The sequence below is a fragment of the Atheta coriaria genome, unplaced genomic scaffold (assembly GCF_025399875.1).
Source record: "Atheta coriaria isolate IRGN ID8LTWV9N9 unplaced genomic scaffold, Caltech_Dcor_3.1 hic_scaffold_3_pilon, whole genome shotgun sequence".
NCBI classification, from domain to species: domain Eukaryota; kingdom Metazoa; phylum Arthropoda; class Insecta; order Coleoptera; family Staphylinidae; genus Dalotia; species Dalotia coriaria.
In genome coordinates, this window is record NW_027045445.1 from 11,566,309 (window position 1) to 11,586,603 (window position 20,295).

Genomic DNA, 20,295 nt, shown 5'->3' on the forward strand with positions numbered 1-20,295 from the left:
TATTGAAACTTGTAATAAATTCCAGAGAAAAAAATTGCTCTAGTTTTGCAAGGTTGTGTCACATTAGCCGTATTTACTTTGATTTTGATGATATTTTTATATTTATTACAATAAAAGTATTGCACTATTGTTCCAGTAAGTTTTAAAATGTATTAGGGTCAATTGTTAAGTAAATAATTTAGAATTACCTTTGATTTCATCTCATTCATTGACTAGTTGTTCTGATAAGATGTAAAAGATTAAAAATACAGTAGTTATAAATGGCTGCCACAAGGCAAGAAATTCCAGTACATACTAAGAAAGCTTTTTAGATCAGATCTAAAGAGTTTTAAGCTTTGAGATAGATGAAAAAGATGCCATCTGAAGAACGGTTAAATAACTTTTTGAATGAGAAAATGGCGACAAAACATATTAATCGTTCAGTTCAAATGACAATTAGCAAACAATACATTGTTAGCATTATTGGTGAGTAAATTTGCAATACGTTTGAAATGCTGTTATATTTTATTTTCTTTCAAAAGTATCTTTTGGTTGTGTCTGTGCTGGCACCGTTCTTGCCTGGACATCATCAGTCCTTCCACACATCACTAAATCAACAAACAACCACACAAGTACCTCTGGAATTAATACCGCTTTAGCAAACACTACTTCTTCAGTGACTACACCAATATTAACTGATAACTTCTTAGTGTCCGACAGTGAGGGTGGATTGATTGGCTCCATACTCGCAATTGGAGCTGTTTTGGGTGCTTTACCAGCCGGTTACATAGCGAAACAAATCGGTATCAAAAAAGAATTCCTTATAATTGCCGCTCTATTTGTTATCGGCTGGGGAGGAACAATACATCATTCCCTCGAAACGATTCTCTTGGGCCGTTTTGTTGGTGGTGTTGCCACAGGTGCAGTATGCGTGTGTGTACCAATTTACGTCAGCTCAATTGCAAGTGTTTCTATCCGTGGAATCCTCGGAAGTTTCTTCCAAGTGTCTTTTTGTTTTGGTATTTTATTAGTTAATCTCGTGGGCGGATGTGTTCCATGGGCGGATCTATCATACTACATGATTGCTTTACCAGGAGCATACTTTGTTGCGTTGTTATTTATTCCGGGTATTGATTTGGACAACGACGATTCTTCACTTGACCACGAAACTGGAACTTTATCATTATGGCAACAATTGTCAAAGAGAAACAATGTTAAAGCCCTCATTGTTGGTCTAGGTTTAGTGTCCTTTCAACAACTAAGTGGAGTAAATGCTGTTATATTCTACACTGGTGGCATTTTCTCAGCTGCAGGTAGTGCGCTGTCTCCAAACGTCAGTACAGTCATTGTAACCGGTGCACAACTAGTCATTTCGGTAATTTCCGCCGCCATGATTGAAAAATTCAACCGTCGATTGTATCTACTAGTTTCATCAATAGGTATGGGACTAAGTTTGCTTCTCCTTGCAGCGTACTTCATCACAAAGCCTCTTTTACCAGGAGTCCTGCCACTTGTTTCATTAGTGTTGTTCTTTTTGACATATTGTGCAGGTTATGGTCCATTACCATGGCTAATGTTGGGTGAAATTTTTAGTCCTGAATTTAAATCAGTTGGATGTTCAGTAGCAACAACTTTTAATTGGTTGTTAGTGTTTGGAGTCACTTCAGTATTTCCTGTTTTATGCTCGTCCTTCGGAGAGGGTTATACGTTTGCACTTTTTGGGGCGTTTAACGTCGCTGCAGTGATATTTACATACACAAAAGTGCCTGAAACTAGAGGTAAAACCAGCGAACAAATACAAGCTAGTTTTCTTTAAGATAAACAAACTGAAAATGTTAAAATAAAATAATTTATTGTTGTTTATATTTACATAGCTATGAAATCAAATTATATTTATATACAAATTGTTACTTATAGCAATAAATAGTGACTAGTTGATTATTAAAAATTAAATTTAACTTTTGTTTTCGTCTTAATTGTCATTCATTTTCCTATAAATGACTAGATTTCATACATTTATATATTTTTAGACACCAGGTGTTTCAATATTAGTTTATATAATAATAAATTCGTTGTTTCAATTAATTTGAAGATTTGGTACCGAAAAACAAGACATTTATTTGTTTAAATTGATTTAAAAATTAGTTTGCTCTCAAAATAGAGTCCTGTACAGAGTCAGAAAGTTAGGCCTTCCGGTACCCGGGGAAAACAAAGTGTCATGGCGGCATCATTCCATTGTTGCCATGCACACGCATGTGTCTATTGAGGTTACCGCTTTGTGAGAAACGTAGCAAACACAATTTGCACTCATAGGGTTTCTCACCGGAATGAATGCGCAGATGTTTTGTGAGGGTACTGCTGTCGGAGAATGCCTTGCGACAGAGGCGGCAGCGATAAGGACGCTCGCCGCTGTGCGTGCGCATGTGCGTCGTTACCGACGAGGACTGCGAAAAGCGGCGGTCACACACCGGACACCGGAAAGGTTTCTCACCGCTGTGCGTGCGCACGTGTGCGGTTAAATTCGCTGCCTGCGAGAAGGACTTGTTGCAATCCACACAACGGTAAGGTTTTTCACCGCTGTGCGTACGCAAATGGGTCTTGAGCGTGCTGGGGCGGGCGTAGGACTTACCGCAGATACGACATACGTTTGGTTTAGCAGCTGCATCAAGCAGGTCACCATTTCCACATTCACCAACCCCAGTAGGAGTAGTGTTTGATTCATAAAATGTCGGATGAGAGGAAAGTGATGCTTTTCGACGCGTTGATGGCGTCGTTTGGGTTGCAGGAAATGGTTTGAATGTTGGAGATGGATCGTTTTGTGTTGGCGGGGGCCGGAAGTCTGCGGTAAAAGAATAGGTTGCACCAGTGTATCCAGGGCTTAGTAGACCAGATTGGTAATTCATTGGGGTTGAGACTTGTGGACTCGGATTCCATTGAACCTGAAAAATACAAGTTATTTCAGCATTAATTACAATACTAAAGGTTATTTTTTAATAATTACCTGTGGATATGCCAATTCTGTTGAAGGATAATTACTAGGATGATACCCGTGCATAGTCATGTTCATAGAAACATTTACAGACATTGAAGGGAACATAGGTGGCGGCTGAGCGTTAAAGTTCTGATCACAGATCCCTGAAGCATACCCGCCTGGGGAAAGCAAGACCTGTGGGTGATACAAGTGTTGTTGGTTCTCGCACTTTGTCGGCGGGTGCGTCTCTTGCCCAGGATGAACCACAGCGTGTTTCAATGAAAGTAAAACATCCGCCACTTCAGCGGGTTGTTTTGTGTCTCCACGAAGTGAAAAAACTTGTTGATTATGTGGATGGTTGTGACTGTGATGTGATAGACCCAAGTTTCCCAGGTCTTGTCTTTATACAAATACAAATAAACAAATATTTAAATCTAAGCGTTTTAACTAATATTTTTGCTTACTTGTATGAATTAGAATTTCCAGAACATGGCGAAAACGGAAACAACGAAGGTAACGGTTCCAAATCCAAAGGTAATGTGAAAGAACCCATGTCCTCAGTCCAGCAAGTGGTGAGCTCGTCCTGTGGCACTAACAATCCGCCGGAATTAGTAGAAATGGCCGAAAGATCGTTTTGTGGGTTGGCACAGGAGGCGGCAGGCACCGCCGTCGCTGGTAAAGTTTGCACCGTCTGCAACGCGGGGAGTGTGGCGCTCCAGTTGCACTCGAGCTGCACCCCAAACTGCGGGTTGTTCGGCACGTAGCTTGTCGACGGGTCCATCGTGAGGCTGTCTCGCTCTCTTCGAGGAGAACAGGAACAACCCACCGCCCTGCGCAGACACGTGCCGTGCAATACACCTGCGGAACAAATATAAACGTAACTAATATGGGTATAAAATAAAGAAGAACATTCAATTGTAGTCAATTTAACGAAGAAAACAGTGAAAACAGAAAAAAAAAACGAATGTCTTTATTGACTTTTAAAGAAATAACTTTTTTCTACACATTTTTATAGCAGACATTTTAATTTTAATTTGGCGAAAGCAATCTCTAAAAATTAATTAATTTTGCTATAATAAAATGCCTTAAAAATCGACTTTATGAAATAGTTGCACCCCAAATTATTAAAAATTGGATTCAAAAAAGATTTAAACGCAAAACTTTCTCTGCAAATACTATTTTATTTTGTCTTTTCTTTTCCGTGACAGTTAAAACCTAACTACAAAATATTATCTTCTGTTACATTTATCTACCTATTAATGTAACTCATTTCAAATATGCAACTGATTTATTTTATAATTAAATAATCTAATTTTTTGTTAATAAATGAGCGTTGATAAAGGCAGGTAAAGTACCCACACGCAAGGCCAGCATTAGGGGATGTTATTTTAGGGGTGGTGCGTCAGCGTATAGCACACCGAGCTCCGGGATTCGCTGGCGGGCAGCCATACAAATGTCTTTTTGTCGGTTAAGCGGGGTGCTCACGCTCGTCGCCATGACGATCAGCGGCGGTCGTTAGGCACTCACAAGCATTGCCACCCCCACCTTATAAAGTTACCGTACAACCACGCTACCGGCACTGTTCAACGTTTTGTTTTCGAGAACATCTCACATTGAACAACAGAGTTTCAGATCAAAATACAGCAAATCGGTGAAATACAATCAAAACGAATAAAATTTTATATAAATTCCTAACAAAATCAAATATTACTAACTTATAAACAATTACTTACTTGATAATTATATGGATGATGTTAATTTAAACATTAAATGTTCTTTTTGATAGTTTCTGCACTTCCAAACGCAATTAAATTGTTTTCCACTGCACTTTATCATGTTTACCACTTCATAAATTATTTATTTAATTAAAATAGTTGTTAATTAATTACACACTGTATGATTTTCTAAATCCTAATAGAAAAATGTTCGTATTTAATGTGTTGACGAGCACAGAATCAAAAGAAAAAGGCGCGCGGAGGGTGCGCGGACAAAATTAAAGAAAACCCACAAGTTTTCCACGAACACGAATGAAGCACGTCACATAAACATCGACAGCGTGATGTTCGCGCATTTTCATCCACAATTTTCATTAAAAACATTATTTAGTGACATTAAACTTAACAATTCGTTAAAAACACATTTATCCAAAATGGCGTCTAACACTCAACACACAAAATTTTTAAAAATTATTATTCAAATAAATTACACATATTCAAACACATTAATTAGTAAAAAAATACATTTTTATAGTTATACGTGTTAATTAAAACAAAATGCGTTTAATAGATTCGAGTTGACGTTTAACCACTATCGTCACGACTGATGGACTGATTGGCGGCCACTCGGGTAGTGCTTGACGAACAACCGATCGTGTCCATCTTGTGTGTGTATGTGTGCGAATGCTAATGTAATGCGGTCCTCGTTGGTTGCGTTTCTTTTTGCTTGCACCCCGCACACACACACACCAGCAGGAACAAATTGTAATTCGATACCCGATGAATATGTGAGCGGTGAACACTGTGCGAGAGTGTGGAATCATCCCCTCTATTATCTATCAAGTATCAATCCTAGGAGTGAATACTAAACGCGACTAATTTGATGGTTGAGTGTTTATTCAAACGTGCAAAGGTAAACATTGTGTTACAACTATTGTGGACATAGAAAAAACATTTAGAACATCTGAATATATTTAGAAAACTGATATTAATTAGTTAATTCACGAATTAGTTCCAAAAATACGTTGAAGCAGAATTTTTTTTTTTTTGAATTTGCAGACATTTTTTTAAATGTATTAATTTTTATGATTTTATGTTTAAATATTAGGCAATTTTAATTAAACTGTTTTACTTAACCATAAATGTTACGCCTAAAGTTATGCAACCAATAATACTCATTGCTTTCAATGAATATGATTTCTAAATGTAGGTATATGTTGTATCGTGTTCATTGATCGTGTTTTATTCACTTTGATCGAATGATTACACACGTGTGATCCAAGGCACTCCAAGTCATCACCGCCAGCCACCTGACTAAATAATTTAATACTCTTCTTTTTGTCCTCCCGTCGCTGTGGTATTTAAGTATTGAATGAACGGATGAACACTGCGTTCACAGTTCACATTTTAAACAATATGATACGATATATCCTGCGTGTCTTACTAGTGACTTTTTTTTCGGTATTAATAGGGTGTAGTGTATGCGCAGTGTTCATTGCGAAGTGAAACGAGATGGAATGGATCGCGTCGAGTGTGCAATGAACTGCAAGTCCCGATAATCCTATACCACCACTATGCCGACGAACGTCGAATACCGAACATTCATTCATTCACTTCTTGTGCTCAAGAAGTCAAGAGTATAACCTGAAAAATAAAAAAAAAATAAAAGGTTTTTTTTTATTATATGCGCATTTTAGTAGTGTACACGCGAATATCGGATGATGTTAGGCATTAAGGATGATTGGGCGACAGGACAAGACCTCCCTGAAGCTATAGGTACATACAATATTCTCATGAGCTTTACATAACCTAAAAATAAAACAAAGTTTTAGTTTAAGTTTAAGTAAAATCAATGTATACATTTTTACGTTACGATATATTTTGATTACTTAACGTATTATCAAAACAATTAGTACTCTACATCAATGTATTACACCAGATTAGTAATAAAGTCGTAACACGTGTTTTACACGTGCAAACATCAATGTATCTTTGCCATCTCGGCCACCCACTGACACGTGTCACGGTGTAACAAAATATAATTTCAATCGAAAAGTACAACCGCAAACTAACCACTGTGATTAAGATCTTTACATAAATATAGGGTGCATTACTTTTCCACGCCCCTAACGTTGTCAAACATCATACAATCATTGAGGGGATGATTATATCTCGTAACTTTATTTACTTAACGTGGTTTTAATCAGGCGGTACACCAGCACTAGATTTATATCTATGAGGATCAGTTGAGGATGAAATTAAAAGTGTTACATCACTCTGAGGGATAATCAGTCGACCAGTAACAACCCGTAACGAAAAAGATCACAAAGATTAATACTTTAATCAAATAAAGTACAGATTATATTTTAATCAACAATGTGAACAAATTAATCTACAGTTATAACAATAATAAATATAAATATACATAGAAAATAACCAAGAGAACATGTTGCAAAGAAAATCCACACATTTTCTTGTCCGATAACATTAAAAACAAAACAAAATCCAAGCCATAGTAGCCATGTCCAACTATCATAACCTGCATTCATCCACATCTCCTCTAACCAATTATTTTCTGCTTGATCTCTTTTGTTGCCTTTGAAAATATCAATAAAACAGACACTTAACATATTGTAACAACTTAAAATTACTCCAAAACTAAGAAGTGGTATCCACGATGTCCATTTGATGTTTTGTGACAGAGCAGATAATACCGGGCCGTTCGCCATTTTGAAATCGTGATTCAATTTTTTCAATTCAAAAGTTTCGATCATTTTAACATCAGCTGATACAATCTTTAAATAAATTGTGGTTGGGAATAAACCAAATATTAACAAAACAAAAGATACCACTATAATAGTATTACGAGCTGTTTTTCTGTGGCAGTTATTCGCAATAATGTGTTTATAAAATCGAAGAATGAATAAAGTACTAAAGACTTGTATAAATCCAAGCATAATCAGTTCTGTATTGGCTGTGAGCAACTGACACGTTGTGCATTTAAATGTCGGCCATGATACTTCCTTAAACATTAGTTTTGAGGTTATGACATTGTTCATTAATTCAATCATTCTGAAAATATCTTTGGCGTATAAATAAATAATACTTGCAGGCGAAAATTCTTTAAAAACAATTAAAAATAAATTATGTGCTATTTTCTTCCGCCATTTTGTTATAATGTTTTTAAATGTTTTGGCAAACGGTATATTTTTGTATTGATCACATAATATTCGAAAATGGTTATCAACCATTGTTGAATTCTTCAACTTAATTAAAATATCTTTTCCATCTAATTCTTTTTTGTTTGCTATTAAAAATGGTGGCGTTTCCGGTAGAAAGCAAACCAGTAATATTAAAAATGCTGCAATTATTGCCAGAGCAATAATGTTTATTATAACTGTGTTTTGAAAGCATTTTTCTGCGAAATAACTGATAAAAACACCGAGTGCAAAAAATCCACGTTGTGATTGATCCAATGAAGTTTTCTCAGCACAAGTCAATAATTCTTTGATGTACAGTGTTAAAATAGAAGTTAGTCCACCTAAAGAGAATCCTGTCATTCCACGCACAATAATATGAGTTTGCAGTGGCGTAGTGCAAGTGGTAATCGCTTCTATTACTTCCGATATTAATAATGGTATACAAATTATTATTAACGTGAGTTTTCGGCCAAATTTACTTGAAATAAATGTGCAAACAAACGGAGACAAGATGGCAGACAGTGGCATAACGGTATGCAACCATATAGTCACTGATTTGTTTGATGGTATATCCAATAGGCAGCAGTTGAAGTGAGATGTAAAGATAATTCCGTATGCAATTGATAATAAATTTACTAAAAAAAATTATGATAAATTCAAAATAATTGAAAAATAAAAAAATATTAAAATTATGAACTTACCAAAATATATACAAGCGTGAAAATATAATCGTCTGAAGAAATGTATGCCGCAAAACATTTTTGTCAAAATTTGAATAAATTAGTTTTATTAAACTTGAATTAAACTTTATAGTTGAACTAAATGTCAACAAGTTTGAATAAAGAATGAATATTAGCACGTAAATTAGTGATGAACAGGTTAATTTAAAAAAAAAAGGTGAATAATGCTTGTCAATAACAAATAAATAAAACAAATGATTAAGACTAGAATTGATTTATAAATCAATATTAACAATTTACATATTTTTATGACTATTCCTATACAATATCAATACAGTTGACTATCAAACAAAATATTGATAAATATTACTTCTTATCATCTAAGTAGGTATTTTATGAGCTGATCATGATGATTCATTAATTGATATGAGCAAATAATTTAGATTTGTTGATACTTATATCGATAACAATCGATTCAATTGATTAAACAAAGTAACACATGATAGTTTTTTTAAATTTCTATTTCAATTATCAATATCTTAAACAATATATAAACTCATAACAACTTAGAATTATAAAATATCCATAAACATTAATTAAAAATCAACAACAATAAAATCTCCTTTTTTACATTTGTTTAAGGTTATCTAACCGGCGAGCATTTGTTGTATCTCTTTCTGACTCTTTCCTTTCGTTTCCGGTACATAGGTTAGGACAAAAACAATTGCCAAAGCATTAAATGCCGAAAACAACCAAAATGATCCACCTATGCCAATTTCAGCCGAAATATCAGAAAAGAAAAACGTTAACAAAAATGAAAGGAACCAACATATTGAAGCAGAAATCGACGAAGCAATTCCTTTAATATTAGGTGGAAATATCTCCGCCATGACAGTCCATGGCAACGCACCCATACCACAGTTATACATTGCAATATACCCAACTAAACATGCCACTGGCAACCATAAAATGTCATCAACATTCTGATGATCATCTTTTAAATAAAAGAAAACACCAAGTGGTACTTCTGAAATTAACATGCCAGCTGCGGACAGGACAAATAAAAATTTCCTTCCAGCTTTATCAGCTAATATAGGGGTAACAAAACTGGCAATAACCTGCACGCCACCAACAATCATAGGTGAAACCTCCGATGGAACAGAAGATCCAGAATCGGTAAAAATTTGCTGTGCATAAAACTGCACAATATTAATTCCCGAAAACTGCTGGAACGCAAGCATAGATCCAGCAACAATTAAACCTTTCATATTTCCACGTGAAGTCAAGTCTTTAATCGATCCTCCAGAGTTTTCTCTGATCATATCACAAACCGCCATGAATTCTTGATCGATATCTGGATTACCAACATTGGAACCTCGCAATTTTGCTAAGATTTCCTTCGCTTCAGATTCTCTTCCATTCGAGACCAAATATTGCGGAGTTTCCGGCATAAACAGGAAAAATACCACAGCAAAACCAGTTGCTATGGCAGCACAAACAATGTTAAACCATAATATGGAAATGTAGGGTCCAATTACGTATGACATAAAAACGCCAGTAACGATGAATGTAGTCATGATGCCACCCATGGTACCACGTAAACTGTCAGGAGATAATTCAGCAATGTATGTTGGCAGAACAGTAAAGGTGCCACCAATGGAGAGACCCACGATGAAGCGTGCCACTAAATACAACCAAACGGCTTCTCCAAATGCGAGAATAAGGAAGCACACGATGAAGGGCACATCAATGATGATCAGCGACCATTTTCTTCCGATTTTTTCAGATGCAAATGCCGCCAGGAATGGACCAAACGTAGCGCCAAGAGAAAGCAGTCCGGCAATCCAAGAATTCTCGGAATCTGTGATTGGGGTACCCAGGGGATTATCCGAGTTGGATTTCTCAAGTTTAGGAAGCACTGGTGAGGTCCATGAAAGGTTCATGCCAGCGACAAATCCCAACATCATGGCTAGAAGTAAAAAAAAGCATCAATTAATATCTTGACAAAAAATGAGCTAATAAACTCATTTTATGATCTGTAATAAATCCGTTGGACAAAAACTTACCACAAGCCATGCAAAAATAAAAATATAACTTCTTTTTCATCCCGTCTGACGCCATCTTAACGCCAGAGTATTAAATTCAAGGTTACAACCGTAATTTTACTTTGATTAACAATCACTTATCACTTGTTTAATATACCGCCTAAAACCTGAGCACATTCAGCATATTTAAAGCAATAAATCAGCGTCGCACACCAGACTGGAAATTTACTTTGTTTGAATTAAATTATTATCATGACTTCACCATTTCATCATTTCCTATGCGCTTTTTAAATGTTTTAATATTTTAAAGAATAATTATATCACAACTATTTATATTAATATTTATAAATTGAAGCATATCACTTTGCTTTTAATAGGAAAATTACAACCGGTTTGACTTTAACTAGATTTATCACTTAGGGTACAATTTTTAAGAGTAGCGATGCGTTTGCTGTCGTGGGCAACAGTTGAGTGCGGGAATCTAATCTCAAATCATTCACGAGAACGTGCTACTCCATACAATTCGCACGTGGGATGAAGTTGTTAACATTTTTTTCTATCACGGTTTTTGCTGGTTATCCAACATGTTATTTACATGGGAATAATATCAATTAAATTCATATTTAATTACATTGATATCTACAAACTACTTGAGAGTGTTTTGATTTTGGCTTTATTGTTTTAAAGAATTTTGTTGTTTGAATCACTTTTTGGTATTAAAGCACTTGTAAGTTACACATTTTAGCGATTTTAGTTAAGTAATAAATGCGTAATCGCACCACACAACTTCAACAAAAACTGTGTGCACAATTTAATCGTTTTTAATCTTTATTAACTGCCTTAGCCAAAGCCAAGCGACAGAATGTGCGGAGAGAAAAAAGTGCAAATTCGTTTGCGTTGTAACGGTAGGAGTAGGTAAGTAATTGTAATTTATTGCTTTCGGTGTTCGCACCAATTTCCATTGTTATCACACGCATTACCAGTTGCATTGCATAGTTTGCTGCATCATTATTTTGTTATGACCCAATCAGAATGTTTTATATTTTGATTTGTGAACAAATTGTTGTTTGAAATGTTTTGATGAGTAAGTTAGTGATATAGATGAAGTATTTGCGCCAGTGTTTAGGAAATTTTTTTTCCCAAACATTTTTGATTTATCTATTCGAATGCAATTGATGGAAACGATGAGAATTCAATTGTTATTTGATGCGGTTGACGCATATCATTCTGAATTACGGAATTGTTTGTTCGATCATTATTTATCATTATGTGACACACAATCGCAATCATATCAACGATCAACATAATCACAATCGCGAACATTACAAAACAAATTGATATCTTTAAACTTAAATCAGCGATTGAACAATAATCAAATTTAGTTTGTAATATAGATAATGTAAACACATTTTTTGTGATAATTAAACGATATGTTTTTGTTTTTGACTACTATAATTTACACGATGTTATGAACTACATTTAAATTTGGACAGCCAAAACTAGTTTTTGTAAAGCTGTAATTAATAGTATTGTTATTTTAGTTATGTAAGAAGATTATTTTCGATTAAATTGGCACGAAATTATTAATAATTTTAGCATATAATTAATTTAGCAATGAAAAATCACAAACAGGATACAATTAATCGATTAATGATATGTGAAAATGATTCCCATGTTCGGTGATACACGCGTTTCCCAAAAATCATTGTTTACCAAATTTCAATTAAATACAAGAGATGGCGCTGCAATGCACTTTTCTAAATAAATATTAAAATGCAACGTGCTTATTTGCATCTATAGTTGATCGCATGTTGTGGACAATTATTTTCATGTTATCACAAAGGTTTTTATATTATCAAACTTTTATACTCTAAAACAAAAGTGTAAAGAAGTGTAAAGAAGTGGTGTAAATATTTTCTTAATAAATATAATTTTGAGGTTACAAGCAGCAAATCAACAAATTTTGTTTAAAATGAAGCCTTGTACAGCTAAATGTGGAAGAAGTGCAATATTAAAGGTAAGTTATACTCAATAACTTTATGAAAACCACTTTAACAATATATAATAAATATTATAGAGGCCGAAAACTGGTGACACTCTCTGTAAGGAATGTTTTTTTCAAGCATTTGAAAATGAAATCCACTTTACAATTACTCGATCAAATATGTTTACACCTGGAAGCACTGTTGCAATTGCCGCCTCAGGAGGAAAAGATTCTACAGTGTTAGCTTATGTACTAAAAAAACTCAATACCAAGTACAATTATAAATTAAATCTTGTTTTATTATCAATTGATGAAGGTATAACTGGATACAGAGATGACAGTCTTGAGACTGTCAAACAAAACAGAGATGACTATGAAATGCCTTTAAAAATATTATCATATAAAGATTTGTATGGTTGGACAATGGATGAAATAGTAGCAGCTGTTGGTAAGAAGAACAATTGCACATTCTGTGGTGTTTTTAGAAGGCAAGCATTAGACAGAGGTGCAATTCAATTAGCTGTTAATTACTTGGCAACTGGTCATAATGCTGATGATATTGCTGAGACTGTCCTGATGAATATATTGCGCGGCGATTTGGCCCGATTGAAGAGGTGTACATCCATAATAACTGATAGTGGTGATGGAATCCCAAGAGTTAAACCACTTAAATACACATATGAAAAAGAAATAGTAATGTATGCCTACTTTCAAAAGTTGGTTTATTTTTCTACTGAGTGTATTTTTGCACCGAATGCGTACAGAGGACATGCAAGGGTTTTATTAAAAGATTTAGAGAAGATGGATCCAGCTGTTATTATGAATATTATACAATCAGGTATTTATTCAGCAACTATTAATTGGATCTGATAAATTGTTAGTATTATTTTGTATTAGGTGAATCCTTAAGTGTAGCAGAAACAGCTTCGTTGCCGAAATTGACTAAATGCGAACGATGTGGTTATGGATCATCACAGAACATTTGCAAAGCTTGTGTATTATTGGAAGGTTTGAATCGTGGTCTTCCAAGATTAGGAATTGGTAAGTCCAGTCGTGCTAAGAAGATGCTTGAAGCTAACGTTGGAGTTAAAGTAGATGGGGATACAGTTAATTCTGCAAATACATGTGATACTAGACAATGCTGTTCAAAAAATGGCAGTTGCCAAAATAAATAAAAATATTTAATTCTTTATTAATCTTAATAAAGATGATTAAGATTACAATAATCGCAGAATATCGATTTTTTTTAATTTTAACGTCAACATATCAGTCGTCACTTATTAATAGACTTGAGAGAAATGAGTCTCATCTTTACTCTCTAATTGTGCTCAAAGACGTTTCAGAATCGCCAAAGATATTTTCAACAAGATTATCATAATGCTTTTCTCTTGGCTTTGATTTTGTACGCTTCGCGTCTAGAGCATTTTCTATTGCAATTGCTTCATCAATAATTTCATTTGTTGCTGGAAAAAACTCCAATAGATGTCCCCACTTATGCTTGCAAACAGCAATAACAGAACAAATAGTCAACGCTCTATACGTCGTCGTATGTTCCACATTAGACAATCCTTGTTTCTTTCCGAAGACACCATCTTTAATCACTTTACAAGTTAGTGTTCCATCAATCTCTTCAATGCCAATGACTTCCCCATCTTCAATAAAATACATTGTGCTATTACAATCTCCAACTTCTACAATCATATCTCCAGGAAGATATATTCCAACTTCTACTATTTGAAACAATTGTCGCATAAAATCGATATGACATTTAGAAAACGGGAAATGTGCTTCAATAATTCCAGCATACATTGCCGCCTTGTGATCTTGTAAAATATACGGAGGAGCCATTTGAAACAGAATCGGATCCTGTCTGCCATTGTGATAGCGATACAAATAGGTTAAATATTCAAAAATTTTATCCGCTAAGGGTTTGGAAAGGAGTTCATTCGTGCAATGCGTCATCAACAGCTTTACACTGATTGTAAATATAGAAACAGTATAATTATAGTCAATCAACAGTCGCGTGATGACAATCAACATGTAAATCAATAAAGATTGAGCCACATAGATGAGAATCAAGTTTACCATGAGTTGTATCTCAGATTTGAACTCAGGTTCAATGAGTCCAGTTGAGGTGTATACAGAAAACACTCTCAGGTAACATTTGACGGTTTTGATGTCTTCTGAGTAGTCAGAAACGGTGTACCATATGTCAAAGACAACTTGCAACAAGAACAATGTGTTATAAATGAGGAAAGTCCATTGAAGATGCCGTGGAACATTTTTTCTCACAACATACGAATTATAATAAGTGTATAGGTTACAAACTCGGATGAATTTGTTTCCAAGGAATGCCGACCGTCTGTTTACGTTGAAAATATAACCCAACGCATACAAGGGTATAATGCTGATGATATCTACGTAAAATTTGATTGATTTGATATACTTCACAGCGATTGCATCGAAGCTAGAGATAGTTACACCAGTATCCAAGTCAGTGTAAGCGGTGTGACTTCTAATGTAAATTTGTGCCAAGAAAAATATATCCAATAAGATCCACATCCACAGACAATTAATGTCCGGGTCCACAGCAAGCACGTACAAGCAATATGTTGATGAAATAGCGACAATGTGTACGTTAGTTATGTAGTTCCAGATTTTGATAAAAATATTTCCTTCGTAGACTGTTAAGTAGAACCAGGTTGCTTTGGTGTTGCGTGTTTTAGTAGTACCAGTTTTATTAGTGCTGATGGAAGCGGGTTCATCTCCCACTAGTCGGAACACGTTAGTCATCTCTTTTATATACTCCCGCTGTTGGACAAAAACATTATGTATTCTTGTTCTCACCATTGTGTAAATTCCTGCGATTTCATACAGGTAACTTGTTTTCATACATAAAATTTTCACATGGACCGATGCAGTCACTCTAATAGTCTGTCTCATTTTCCCACGAGGATGGAAACAACCAAAAATACCTCCAGTGCGTAAGGTACACAGGTATAAATCAGCAATATATACATTAACATGACCACTTTCGACAATATATAAATAATCTTGCACATCGTTAGTTCTTATGATATCAGCATCTTTCTTGAAGTACATTTCGTCTAGGTTAGTAACCATTAAGCGATAAAGAGATTCTTCTAAACTGTTAAAAAAGTAGGACATCATTAAAGCATCTTTATATAAACTTAAAAAGATTTCCTCCTTCATGAACGGTGAGAAATTTTCAAAAATTTGTTTCGGACTAGCTCCATTACTTTTCTTCCAATAGTTCCCAACATGCTCAATCATCTCATTTTTGACTGCGTTGGAAATAATCTTTCTTGATGTAAAACCCAAATAATCTCTAATGGCATCTTGATGTTTGGCTGTTCTGATATTTCCATGTGACTCACAACCTAGCACATATGTCATAAAGAACATCTTCATGATAAAAATATACAAAACTATCAAGAGTTGTTGAATATTTTCATAGAAACTGAAGGATGAATAGGTGTATGTTATGGTCATGCTAGACACTACATAGTAGATAATGAGATACATGTAGTTTTCTTTCATATACTCCAATGAAGTATACATATTGATCCAGCTATACTCATTAACGTCAAAAGTGTCCTTTGTTGTATCACAGGTAAAGATCAAGTAGAGATGAGTTGTGGTTGCGTAGAAATACATTCCAATGATGATCGCTCCAGTCACCACGTAGTAAATCTGATATTTTGGATTGACACTGTTTTTAATATAAACAAAGAGTTTTGCTGGTCTATAGAGTGCCAAACTTCTGACAATAATCAACATTACCAAATAAGCTCGCATGGGATTACTATGGAACAATCCAACAATTCCTAGAGTTTGATATGGAAATGTTGCCATCAAATCAGTAGGGAATGAGGTTTCCACATAGTGTTTGAATGTTCTTGATAATTTAGTCACTTTGATACCAGATTCGTTATAGTATTGCACGTGGCCACGAACGTAAATATCAAGTAGACCCAAAAACCAGAAAAAAGTGAGGAGTGCGCCGCATGCTCCAACCATGCAACTGTAAACTCCAGACATTACTGAGAACAGTACAAGGGCGACTTCAAGAATAATAAAAATAGAGCGAAAGATCTCGTATCCAAGGTAGGCGTTTGAATTGGGATCGTATGTAGTGAAAACCAAGCGGCGGAAAAACTTATCAATTTTAGTAAGACCATAGTAGAAGGAAACATTTCGGCAAGAGTGTTCCGTTGAGTATGTAAAGGTTGGAACCCTGTTGGACTTCTTTTGAATTTCTAAACTGGGTGTTACAGGTGGGGTCTTTCTTAAAATTGCTTCGTTGTCTTCTTTGTGTATTTCACAAGCTCGCTTCATCTGACGGAGATAAATTGTGAAAGTTTTAACATATAATTTTCTACTAAATTTAATTGGTTTACTTACAATTGATCCTTCCAATGGAAAAGCACGCAAAAGTTGTTTAATCACCAGGTAGGGAATGCATAGTAATATTACGGTTGTTAAAGTTGTAACTCTGACCAATGGAGGCAATTCTTCAAAAACGCTTACCACAGGAAAGCAGTTATTTTTCTCCATGACCTTCTCGATGGCCTTGTCAAAGTCACATGGTAACAAAGACCTGTACAAACAATTTCCTTCCACAATCAAATACAGATAATAAATCTTAAATTTCGAATCGTAAATCATATGTCTTTCTGGAACTACCAGCAAACTTGAGTTATACGCCAATTGTCGCAGATATCTCGGATCTGCGTCTTTGAAAAGTGTAGTGTTTCGAAAAGCTTTCATAACATACTCTCTTGTGACAATTTTTCGTAGATAAATTGATTCTTGTCCCATTATAGTGTAAATATTTTTCAGTGTTTGATTCTTGTTCAAATTCCATTGTACATCCGCAAAGTTTATTATTTTAGCTTTGAGATGCAATAAATCTTTTCGGTCGGTTATTTCATTTAGGATGTCCATGTCCAAAAGAAAATGATGAGTGAATTCCTGTAGCAGGCTTACAACAGCTGTCAATTGAATAAAACAATATGTAGCAACGTAGAAACCAACTGTAGCGATCAAAGCACTAAGAACTAGTTCATATAAGTTGATTTCCATTTTGTTGCTTATTTTCAATCCTAAGTATACAGATATCAAATGATGAAATGTTTCCGCATAATCGTCGTGTTCATATTCAACGCCTGTTATCAGTTTGTTAAGGTTACGACTCCATTCCAACCATGAATGATTGCATTGTCCATCATAACAGTTGATAATATACGAAATACACACAAATATCATAATGAATACTCCATGAAGGACCATAAACTTAGCAAATTTAGTAAAGTACAAACTGCCAATGTGCACTTTGAACTCAACTTGTTGAAAGTGTTGTACCAGTTTGTATAACTTCAGAAAACGTGGAGCTCGTAGACATGCAGCGACTTGTTCAGATAATAGAAAAGCAGTGGAGAAGTAATCATAAGGAACTGTAGCGATTACATCAAGAATGAAGAGCACTTGACGAGCTCGATGTAACATTGTATCCACTGGCTTATTACTTGAAAACCCCTAAGATACATCATTTTAATAGTATAGTAGTAAACGGAAAGCATTCTACCCTTACTTTTGGCATTGTAGTAAGCTGCACATAGAGATCCAAGAAATAAAGCAAGTCCAAAATCAACAGCAGTGGCATCAATTGCGAGCTGATTTGTTTATCAAACGCAATACATTTTGCAGTAATCAAAAACTGCATTGCAATAGCAATCAAGTTAACATAATGTAAGAACCTTCGAAAACTGGAATCTTCTTTCATGATCAGTGGGCAGCTATTCCTCAAACAAATAACATCCTTTTGCAAATCATGTCCACCACTTAAAACCAACAAATCCAAGAATCGTGATGAGTAACATTCATTGTACAAATCACGATCAGTTTCGTATTTAGCTTCAGTTTCACTTAGGGCAATCGCCCTCCATTGTTGTTTTATCCAACCCACATGAGACATTTCCACGTTTGCACCTGAATTAATCAAGTAGAGTCGTTTGATTTTTGCAAATCTTATGCGTTCTTTAACAGAGTTCATGATTTCTTTACGAATACCAGCTTTGTTTCTATACAATTCATGAATTCTTGTAAATTTCAAAACGTGTATGTGACACGTGGTACTACAAACAAATGTCCCGTTTGATATTGTTGGCATTACGCATGAAGTTGGTGCAAGGACAGTTCCGCTTTTAAAAGACATAATTGGTGCACCTGAGTTTTCAGTTGCCATTAACTCCACAATTCCACTCACGATATAAATCAGTTTAGATTTTAGTAAACCAGTGGTGAATATTATTTCACCAGGCATTCGTATCTCAGTTGTCATTACAGATGCAATTTCTCTGCGTACAGCTTGGCTGAAGTTAGCAAAAAGATGCGTGTGCATAATAGCATCCCAATAAATATCAGTCAAAACTTCCCTTTGTAGAGTCGAAGGTAACATTTTAAATATTTTCGGAGGAGAATTAACTCCTTTATACTCGCTCCAGATAGTTTTGTAATATTCATTAACTTTCTCGATTAAAACTTCATCGAATTGCAAAAGTCTCATCAGGTGATTAGTCCAGGCGTGCTCCTGCTTGTACCAAAACATGTACCGCAGTCCTCGAATGTAATACGTGATTAAATTGCCCATCATAAAAATATACCGCATAAAAAGACCAGTTGCCAACGTTAAAATGGCGAGTAAATGCTCATAATAAGACTCGTTTGAAAGAAGACCCCAATAATTATGCATCATTAATAAATGCACATAAGTGTAAAGTATTATAAGCCATGATTCATCCAGTTGACTGTCAAAAGTAATGTAGGATATATACTTGGTTATGTTATCATTGTGACATTCCAGGCAAGCCATCACATAATAACACATAACGATAATATGTACAAAAATACTTGTCAGAATCAAATGGAAAACTGTTACCACCATTTTGTTATCAATACCAGGAGAATTATTATATTCCTGCGAAATAAACATAACCTTAAAATGCATATTTTTTGTTTTAGTGTTAACTTACCATATACTTGAAAATAATTCTTATAATGCGCACCAATTTGATCAGATAAGTATACATCATGAAAGTGTAGCCATATCGCGACACCCATTCAAAATATTGCACAAAAAAGTGAATATATTGAAAGGGCAATATTGAAAATATATCTATACATATAAGCATCCAATTCACAGAACGATAAATCCGTCTTCTTCGATGATTCCTCATAATTTTATGCGCAAACAGCATTCCGGTGTGAACGGAATACACGACGTCCACGATAACAGCAGCCATATAGATAAAACTGGTTGTTTCGAGCAGCGGATCAAAACATAGCAGAAACAAATAGATATGAATGGATGCAATCAAGTCCAAAATAAATATAATCTTCACAAGGCCTGTGTATGGTAAAAAGATAATGTCCTTCCATGTTCTGTCGTATGTGTAAGTTATCTTGTCTATTAATACAATATCGTCGACACATTGTGTTATTTTCTCTTTTATATTATCCGTAGACATGTTGAAAAATTATTGCTGCGTAGCTTAATGAATACTATGACAGTTTGATAATAATTATTTGTTTTAGATAGGTATATTGATTATTTTTAATAATATTTATTTCGTTTGTTTTTAACAAAACATTTAATACATAATATTAAAGTTAGTTAAGTTTTGGCTTGACAAATAAAA

General features: G+C 34.8%; 5 protein-coding genes across 5 annotated transcripts; 2 read left to right on the forward strand and 3 right to left on the reverse strand.

The window, feature by feature from the left end:
- Nucleotides 1-395: 395 nt before the first annotated feature.
- LOC135803795 (facilitated trehalose transporter Tret1-like) lies at nucleotides 396-1,795 on the forward strand. Its single transcript, XM_065317489.1, has 2 exons — nucleotides 396-465; nucleotides 522-1,795. Exons 1-2 carry the CDS (start codon nucleotides 396-398, stop codon nucleotides 1,793-1,795), a joined length of 1,344 nt encoding a protein of 447 aa, XP_065173561.1.
- Nucleotides 1,796-1,915: 120 nt separating this feature from the next.
- On the reverse strand, nucleotides 1,916-5,219 carry gl (glass). The gene is made up of 4 exons (XM_065299362.1): nucleotides 4,684-5,219; nucleotides 3,415-3,808; nucleotides 2,981-3,350; nucleotides 1,916-2,918 (listed from the first exon to the last, which is right to left on the reverse strand). Exons 2-4 carry the CDS (start codon nucleotides 3,729-3,731, stop codon nucleotides 2,196-2,198), a joined length of 1,410 nt encoding a protein of 469 aa, XP_065155434.1. The 5' UTR covers nucleotides 3,732-3,808; nucleotides 4,684-5,219; the 3' UTR covers nucleotides 1,916-2,195.
- A 3,584-nt stretch (nucleotides 5,220-8,803) lies between these two features.
- LOC135789506 (facilitated trehalose transporter Tret1-like) lies at nucleotides 8,804-11,433 on the reverse strand. The gene is made up of 2 exons (XM_065299363.1): nucleotides 10,612-11,433; nucleotides 8,804-10,514 (listed from the first exon to the last, which is right to left on the reverse strand). The coding sequence occupies exons 1-2, from the start codon at nucleotides 10,664-10,666 to the stop codon at nucleotides 9,193-9,195; spliced, it is 1,377 nt and encodes a 458-aa protein (XP_065155435.1). The 5' UTR covers nucleotides 10,667-11,433; the 3' UTR covers nucleotides 8,804-9,192.
- An 884-nt stretch (nucleotides 11,434-12,317) lies between these two features.
- Ctu1 (Cytosolic thiouridylase subunit 1) lies at nucleotides 12,318-13,800 on the forward strand. Its single transcript, XM_065318258.1, has 3 exons — nucleotides 12,318-12,607; nucleotides 12,668-13,412; nucleotides 13,472-13,800. The coding sequence occupies exons 1-3, from the start codon at nucleotides 12,563-12,565 to the stop codon at nucleotides 13,747-13,749; spliced, it is 1,068 nt and encodes a 355-aa protein (XP_065174330.1). The 5' UTR covers nucleotides 12,318-12,562; the 3' UTR covers nucleotides 13,750-13,800.
- On the reverse strand, nucleotides 13,751-20,181 carry LOC135804390 (uncharacterized). Its single transcript, XM_065318257.1, has 4 exons — nucleotides 19,630-20,181; nucleotides 18,189-19,574; nucleotides 17,000-18,133; nucleotides 13,751-16,933 (listed from the first exon to the last, which is right to left on the reverse strand). The coding sequence occupies exons 1-4, from the start codon at nucleotides 20,122-20,124 to the stop codon at nucleotides 13,886-13,888; spliced, it is 6,063 nt and encodes a 2,020-aa protein (XP_065174329.1). The 5' UTR covers nucleotides 20,125-20,181; the 3' UTR covers nucleotides 13,751-13,885.
- Nucleotides 20,182-20,295: the final 114 nt, after the last annotated feature.